At 42.8% G+C, this 8,773-nt stretch overlaps 1 protein-coding gene across 6 annotated transcripts in view; it reads right to left on the bottom strand.

Annotated features, from left to right (window-relative positions):
• Positions 1-3,400: 3,400 nt before the first annotated feature.
• DPP6 (dipeptidyl peptidase like 6) overlaps positions 3,401-8,773 on the bottom strand; it is a 519,694-nt gene continuing 514,321 nt past the window's right edge. For all 6 annotated transcript variants that reach the window (XM_053359654.1, XM_053359656.1, XM_053359653.1 and 3 more), the window contains exons 24-26: positions 8,247-8,319; positions 8,060-8,133; positions 3,401-6,180 (exon numbers count right to left, since the gene is read on the bottom strand). In XM_053359654.1, coding sequence (XP_053215629.1) covers positions 6,034-6,180; positions 8,060-8,133; positions 8,247-8,319 — 294 coding nt within the window. In that variant the 3' untranslated portion in view covers positions 3,401-6,033. The remainder of the gene's footprint in view (positions 6,181-8,059; positions 8,134-8,246; positions 8,320-8,773) is intronic.

Raw genomic sequence — 8,773 nt, 5'->3', positions numbered from 1 at the left:
CTCATTTGGAACTAGAAACAGCCGCACTGTTTGGAATCAGCTAATTTTAGAATTCTACTGTTATGATTTATATCTCACCTTTTCTTCAAGGCATTTTTTATATTCAAGGCATGCATGGTTCTTCACTTCCCATTATTCTCACCATCTTGCATCTACAAGCCTCCCAAACTCTCCTTCCCTTGCCCTATTAAGGTCATATGCATTTAAAGTACACTTACATCACTTAAAAAGCTATGGTTTTCCCCAAAGAATCGTGGGACCCCGAATTCATTAAGGGCCTCCTAACAACTCTCGGCACCTGCAACAAACTACAGTCCCCAGAGGGTTGAGCCATGACTGTTAAAACGGCATAAGAGTGCTTTAAATGTTTGGTGTGGAAGTCATAAAGCATTACAAATCATTTAACCTCACCCATTCTCCTGATCTGTCCTTCACCCGAGTCTGTTCCATGGCTATACCTAGCAGAGAAGTAGGGAGTCTGCGGCCTTCCAGATAATCCTGACCATTGGCCATGCTGGCTGGGGCTGATGGGTTTTGTAGTCCAACAAGACCTGGAAGGCCGTGGGCTAGCAGGGCAGCTGTGTCTTCTAAGGTCTCTCACCCTGAACGGCGGCTGGAGGGAACTGACCAGAGCACTGGCCAAACCGCAAGCTCCTAGGTGAGTTTCCTTACAAGCTCATTCATCCTGAGCAAAGCCCCAGCGTGGTCTTCACTGAAAGGAGAGTGTCTGAATGAGACACAGGTGTGTTTGGAAACAGGTGTGCCCTATTGGTTCACTAATCAGAGAGCTCCCTGTAAGCTGGCCTCTCCAAGGGAAACCCAAGTTCACCAGCTTGTTTTCCTATGCTGAGCTTAGCTGAAAGGCAAGAGGATGTCCTTTTTGTTTCATAAATTCCATTACTCCATATATATTTGATATTCAGGTCTAGAAGGCTTTTAGTTCTTGTCTGTGGCATGAGAAAGGTCCCAGGTTTAATTCTCAGCATCTTCAAGGCAGGGATGAAATGGTTCCTGATCTAAAACCCGGGAGGGTCCCTGGCAGTCAGTGTAGATAATATTGAGCTATGAGGACAAATGGCCTGCAATAATAATAATAATAATAATAATAATAATAATAATAATATCCCACCCATCTGACTGTGTTTCCCCAGTATAAGGCAGCTCCCTATAGTCCTACATTCCTTTTTGTAAAAAATTCAATTTTCCACTTTAACAATCCAATCAAATCACATTAAATATTCCAAATTATACATATACATATCAAATAATAAAAATATTCTGCCAAATTATAATTTTTTTAATAGGACTTCCCATGCTTCAAGTTCAGAGGGCTCTGATCATTTCATATCTCTACTGCTTTTCATAGTCATTTCCGATGGTTCCTCTAATTCTTTCTGTTGTTAACCTTCCTTCTTTCACAGCCCCTGAGTTGTTCTCACAAGCGAGTTGAAACAAGCAATGATGTGTTTCTGTGTGGATTTTATGTCTATAGTCCTACATTCCTTTGCCCAACAACATTTGAAATCCTAGGGAAAAAATGTGCGGGTGTGTTCATGTCACACATGCTGCTGCCACGTCCCTGCTGCAGGAAGCCGGTAACGAGAATATTCAATGCTGCATGTTTCCTGTACAAACTGTGTGTCAGTTCAAATACCCAGAGCAGATTGCATTTCAATTGCGTGGATGACAGATGCTACAATTGCAAAGAACAGGTTGGGCTGTTGATGAACGTGAGAGAGAGAGCAGGAACTGGAGCCCGAAGCAAATGAATGATGCTCCTTGCATCTAGACAGACAAGAGGCAGGAACAGCTTGCTGTATCTCACATGAGTGTTTCATTGGGGAAGTGAGGGTGGGTGGAAAAAAGCCAGGGCTGCATTTTGCGTTTCGTTGCTGTCTGCCCTTTCTGCAGCACACTGTCTTCTTCCAGTCACACTGCTCTTGAATGAACAAGAAACTTTGCTAACCCATTGAGGCCAACTGATCTTGACAGGGTGTTTAATGGCACACACACACATATATATATCTCCTTTCCCAGTAGTGCCTTGATTGTACCAAACAGTGATATCCAGTCACTGTATCTGACACACACTAACAGCTAGAGAAGTTATTAAATGATAATACAATGGGTACAATTAATAATGTATTACTAATTAGAACTATTATAGCCAATTATTACTATTTTTGCATGGCTCAGTCTGAAGGGAATAGCTAGTTATTCAATGGACTGGAAAATCACAAATTTACAGATCTCAAATAGCTCTCTGATATTGAATCAGACCTCAGATTCATTTAGCTTCAATGCTATTTGCTTTTCAAAACTCTTCATCACATATTTTTAGGTGCCAGGCAAAAATGTCTCTCTGTAACCAGGCCTTTGGCTGATTAAGCAACCTATGGCCTTTTAAATGTGTTTGTGGGAAGAGTAGTTATTAGTTTGCTTTTGGGTTTTTGTTATGTATTTTGTGTTCCAATTTTGTATTTTTATATTGTAAAGCACCCTGTGATCTTCGGGTGAAGGGCAGTATACCAATTTAATAAATGATAGTAATAATAATATATGGTCCATGGGGTCACGAAGAGTCGGATACGACTAAATGACTAAACAACAACAACAATAATATAATGCACTTTTGTACTCTATTTTCACTAATCTATGCTTCTATATGTACCGCAGTCCATGCATTTTTATATACTTTACTTGGCTTGGAGAACTGCGTTGCAGAATTGGGAGAAGTTTGAATTTCGCAGGGTAGCTGTGTTTCAGTTGGCCTATTGTTTCTGAGAATGCATTTGGCAAGTTCGCTGTTAAATGCAAACTGAATCACATTTCTCTCCCATCCCCATAGGATGGGGTCCTGGGAGTTGTAGTCTAAAACAGCTGGAGGGCACCACGTTGACTATCCCTGGTGCAGAAGGTATGTGACAAAGTGAAAGCGGAAGATGGATCAAAGCACCTTGATGTCAATGGCACTCAGTGTGGGGGAAATGTGAGTGAGAGTTGGGGCCTGTAATGATGCCCCCATCACCATAAGCAGCAAAGGAGGAGCAGGGAAGCGTGGTGTAGTGGTTAAGAGCGGTGAACCGGGTTTGTGTCTCCGCTCCTCCACATGCAGCTGCTGGGTGACCTTGGGCCAGTCACACTTCTCTGAAGTCTCTCAGCCCCACTCACCTCACAGAGTGTTTGTTGTGGGGGAGGAAGGGAAAGGAGAATGTTAGCCGCTTTGAGACTCCTTAAGGAGAATGAAAGGAGGGATATCAAGTCCAAACTCCTCCTCCTCCTCCATTTGGCTTGCAGGGAAAATATTGGGGCATATAGCACAGTGCAGACGGTCAAGGATGGTTTCAGTGCCTTCTACGAACGGCCACATATTACGGAACAAAAAGTAAGCACAGCAACCTGGTGGTAAAATAATGCTTTATTTTATGGATGAACAAACACTACTATGGCGCACCTGGGCTTTCCCTCTACAAAAGGTTAAGATCAGAGCAGTCAGTGAGCTCCTCTGCTCAAATTCAGTTCAGGCGTACCAGCCACAAAAAGATTATTGAAACCTGGACATCTGTAGCATTCACATGGTCTATTTGGAATTTGGCCGGAGGAAGCGGCATTATTCTGCAATCCCTGTTCATGTGAATTCTGATGAACGATAAATTATGAGAGAGAGAGAGGAAGGAAGGAAGGAAGGAAAGAAGGAAGGAAGGAAGGAAGGAAGGAAGGAAGGAAGAGAAGAGAAATGTCCTCACTCCCCACTGGAATTATCTCCCATGGTGATCTAATTACCACCAACAGCCAACAGACTGAACCTAAAACGAAACAGAGGAAAAACGAGGAATGCTGCGAAAGTGATCTGCGCCGCACTGCTGCCTGGGATGGGCAATTTACCAACAGCCACAATGTAAAAATGTAGAAATTGGCATTGACATTCAAGCTGTCCAAATAATAATAATAGTAATAATAATAAAGGATTGCACAATTGATATAGTTTGAATGAATACCTCTAAGGGGTCTTAATAAACAAACAAGTGTTATTGCATGCATGCTGAACACAAGACGTAATAATACTGGGTTGCAGAAGGGACTCAGGGAGGGAGACTCGACAAATCAAAGACTTACATTCCTGTTATATACAACAAAATGAATTATACAGTATTCATACTAGCTGTACATTTGGTCAGAATAATTTACATTAGCCAAAACAGACAAAGGAAGAAGAAAAGGTGCGAGGGGGCTCAAAATGGTTTGAAATATATTTGTCTCTCCCAGGACTCTAGCGAGCAGGGGTTGGGGCGTGGGAATAGGAGGGAACTGTAGAGAGGAAGAGGGCTGCGTTTAGAAGCCAATGAGGAAAAAAGAAATGCAAACTTGCAATCCCAAAACCTAGGTTTCATCATCACAACAAGAGATAAGACCAAAAAAAAAAAAAAAAGCACTTTTGTTAGCACTGATTAAAATGCATACGTTATTGTGATGGTAATATCTGCAGACTTAGAACAATTACAGTCAACAGAAGTTGGAGCCGTGGAAGAGTTAGGAGAGAAGAAATTGCCGCACAACTGAGTAGGCAACCCATGCTTTGATCTAGACAGGCAGCTGACATAGCAAGGCAGGAAATCTTAGCCTCTAAACACTGTCAAGATCTGACCCTTTAGGCCAGGGGTCGGCAACCTAAGGCCCATGGGCCACAAGCAGCCCACGGGGGTCGTTTAACCGGCCCTTGAGATGCCCCCGAACCAAGCTGCTTACTTGGTGAGACCCCGTGCGCTGCACTAAACCAGCACGGCGCGGGGACTCGCTTTTGTGGCGCTGAAAAGTGCATCTGCGCAGGCACAGACGCCGGAAATCGTGGGCACACATGCAATCCGGCCCACAGAGGGATCTCCGCTGGAGTGAACCGACCCAGGCAAGGTAAACCTTGCCGGCCCCTGCTTTAGGTCCCAAAGAGATGCCCCAGATTTGCTCCACCCATTCTCCACAACAATGAGGACCAGAACCTTGCTGTTTTGCATGACAGCTGCAGTTCTTGACCTTGCAGTGGTAGGCCTTTAAACTATGTGGTGTGACAACTGTCAGGCAGATCTTGTTGCCCCTCCCCTGCCCCATTACGACTTTGTTGTTTTTTAAAAGCATTGGACAGATTGCTTAAAAGTCTGTTTCATGTTAACAAGACCCCAAAAGCTAAGTTGTAATCAGTGCCTTAAAGAAATCTCCAGGAAGAGTTCCTGCATGTTTTAGGGAGAAAGGGGACCCTACACCATGTAGTCTACTGTATTTAAGCAATTTCTCCCCTCTCCCCTTACCCAGAATACATTGCAGAGCTAAAGGATTAGTACAAGGCCGAAGGAAAAGGAAGTGGAAGATAAACACTATATACAGAAAGACCTATACAGTGCATGAACTTTAATTAAAAGGTAGTGTGACTACAGCAGGGCTTGCTACAAAGGAAACGTCTGCTTAGCGGAGCAGTTCTGTAGCAACGACCAATTATCCGAAATGCAGAGGACAATGGGCAAACAACACATAAATTGGTACCTTGGAAAAATAATTGTGCTATAATCTTTATTCCATGGTTGGTAGTCTTATCTGAGACAATGAGGCGCTAACTAAGGGAACCCTAACACAGACGGATGGTGGGTTTTTCATTCCTACCGCTTGAATACTTTCAATGCAAAGGGGTTTGCTTAATAGTCATCTTGGGGGAATCTCCTTCTAAGTCCAGTTTCCTGATTTGAGCATCTTACTCCAGAAGTCACTTTGTGGCAAGAGAAGACAAGAAGATCCTTTCTTTTCTTTTTCTCATTTTGAACAGCAGTTTCTGCTGAGTTCCTCATGCTTAAATGTTCTCCCGTTCAGGAAAGAGTCATGATGTAGTACAAGCAGCAGGCGGACTGCTTCTCCTTTTCAGTTTTTGTTAAATACATGCTCATGTAATGCTTCTTTCTCCGGGGGGGAAACAGAGAGATTCAGTTGCATATTATTATTATTATTATTTATTATAAACTGCCTTGTGCTCATGAGCACAAGCCTGAAGGGTTATTCCTCATCGTCTTCCTCTTTTGTTGATACTACGGGGGGTTTGTCCTGGGGTTTGAAACACTCCGCGAAGAAATTGACCACGGACTTGTACAGGTGCTGCTCCAGGGCTGGGTTGTTGAAGTAATGACCTTCATCGGGGTATATCTGAAAAGAAAGGAAGGCCGCCATGAGCAGGTGGACAGGTAAAGATGTGCCACAGCTGGAGTTGAAATCCACCTTGAGAAACATCCAAGCTCATCCTCTCAAATCCAGAGCAGCCTTGCTATCCCCTGGGCTAAATGCAGAGATGCTGAGGGCATTTGACCCTTAAGAGATATGAAGTAAGCGGCAATGATTCATTGGGCAAGAGATGTGGGACATAATATAGAGATGTCTTCGTGGGAGAAGTTGTGGAAGAGTAACCCAAGATTTACTGCTTGTAACACTCTAAGAGAAAACTATATGAAGATTATTTATAGACTGCATTTAACACCCAAAAAAAGTTAGCCAAAATGTACAAAACTAAGTCAAGTATGTGTTAGAAGTTTAAACGGATAGAAGGAACTTTTTCCCCCGTATGTGGTGGCCCTGTAAAAAAAGCCAAGGGCTATTGGAAATGATATATAATGAGATTAAAAAGAGGTTCTAGTTGATGATTCCCAAGAAACCTGAAGCTTTTCTTCTAGGAATTATAGATAATGATGTACCCAAAGAGTTGGTTAACATTTTAATGTATATAACAACAGCAGCACAAATACTGTATGACCAAAGATGGAAAGGAGGAGAGGTTACAACAAAGGAAGAATGGCTTTTGACAATGATGGAGTACGTGGAACTGGCAAGATGAACAGCAATGATTAGAGACCAAAATGATGAAAAATTCACTGAGGACTGGAAGCCTTTTATTATCTAAAGAACTACTATAGTGAGATGAAAATGCAAGCAATTAATGCAACAGCATTAATTATTAAGATAAATAGGTTAAAATTGATGTATTGAATAGTATTATGTGAAATGTGCAACATTCAATGGTAAATAGGGAAACCATGGAAGGGGAGAACAAGAAGTCAATGGATAAAGTAATTTATGGCCTTAGAAAGAAAGAAAGAAAGAAAGAAAGAAAGAAAGAAAGAAAGAAAGAAAGAAAGAAAGAAAGAAAGTCGAAATAATTGGCAACTGGACAGCCACCTCTTTGTCTCAGGCTTCCTTTGGCCTAACTGGGCAGCTGTAGCAGGAAGCCAAATGAAGTCTAGACGAGGACTTACCTTTGGATCTGGCTAAAGGGAAACTGCTGGTGGGAGGAGGTGCTCCCAGTGGGAGAGTGTGTTTCCCCACCAGGCACAGAACTGGGGCTGGTTGGTTAATGACCCAGTTTGCAACCATTCCCATGAGGGATGAAGGCCCTCTCCTGTGGGGCAAGCACTCTTGTCTTTCTTCCAAGGATTCTGGGACTGGAAAATACTCTGTGTTGGGGCTCTGGGGGTACCTGCTGACGCCACTGCTGCTTCCCACTTTTCTGGACCTAAAGGTGGATTTTTGGTCTTTTGGGGCTGGGGAAGTGGGAAGCAGAGGGGGGCAATCAATGAGAGGACTGCAGAGGTCTTTTTTAATACATTGAACATTCACAACCCCCCCACCCTTTTTGGGACATATTATGGGATGCTTGTGCACCCCTAACAGCTATCTCCTATGGCTTGCTCCTCCCCCTTTTGCTATTTTATTGGTATAGTTGTGGAGTTTGCCGCTTTGAGGCTTTTAAAACTGCATCCTTCAGTAGGCAAACCACAGAATAGAACATGCCTATTGATCCTCCTCCTTATAGCAGCCGGTTTCTATGCCCCAACTTCCACTTTTCCATATTGTGGCATGTTTGCCATGTGGGGTTATCAATCTCTGGCAGCCACTAAGAGCCATGATTGTCCATGTGGTCAAAAAGTACACCACTGCAATTTCACTATAAAGCACCGCACTGACTGAATGCAAAGCTGCCTATGCAGATAATGTGTATTAATGAAAAGAACATAAACACATAACAATACTTTACCTGCAAGCTGTAATTAGCCTTTGCCCTAATTAGGTGTGTGATGAGGTCAGCAGTGTGCTGGAAGTGGATTTTCTCTGTAAAATCAGATTAGGATCATTAAGTGCCAGAATAATAATAAAAACTGAATAATAATAATTTTAAACATGCAAAATGTGCTGCTAACAGATTGTGTTCGCAGAGGCCTTACCATCAGCAGTTGCATGAATGATCAAAAACTTCTGATCTTTCATGGACATCGCTTTATGTGCCAGTTTAGTAGTCTGAGATTAAAACAGAGGTGAGATTCAGCATTTTATGTCCTTGCACTAATAGTTCTTTGAGAACTTTACTGAGCATGAAAATTAACCAGTGGACTTAACAACAACAAGGCAGCACCTGCTGGGCTTTGGAACTGCCTTCCTATTGACGTGCGACAGGCATCTTAGCTCAGCTGTTTTAGACGCCTGCTGAAAGCTGTTACTGTTCCTGCAAGCCCACCCAGACCTAGAATTTGGACTCATAAAGGCCCTCAGGAGAGGCAGTGCCACTCTCCAATCAAATTAACCCGGCACTATTTTAGTTTAGGTTCAGGTACTGCTCACCATTTTTGAGATCTTGTATTATCCAACGCTTAAATTTTTGGAAGCCACCCAGCGATTTATTTATTTTGCTGCATTGGAAGGCAAGATTGAAACCCCCTAAACAGATGAGCACACCTATGATAATGCATGAAAC

The sequence above is a fragment of the Podarcis raffonei genome, chromosome 12, assembly GCF_027172205.1.
Source record: "Podarcis raffonei isolate rPodRaf1 chromosome 12, rPodRaf1.pri, whole genome shotgun sequence".
In the NCBI taxonomy this organism is placed as follows: Eukaryota; Metazoa; Chordata; class Lepidosauria; order Squamata; family Lacertidae; genus Podarcis; species Podarcis raffonei.
This window is presented reverse-complemented; position numbering and strand designations above follow the sequence as displayed.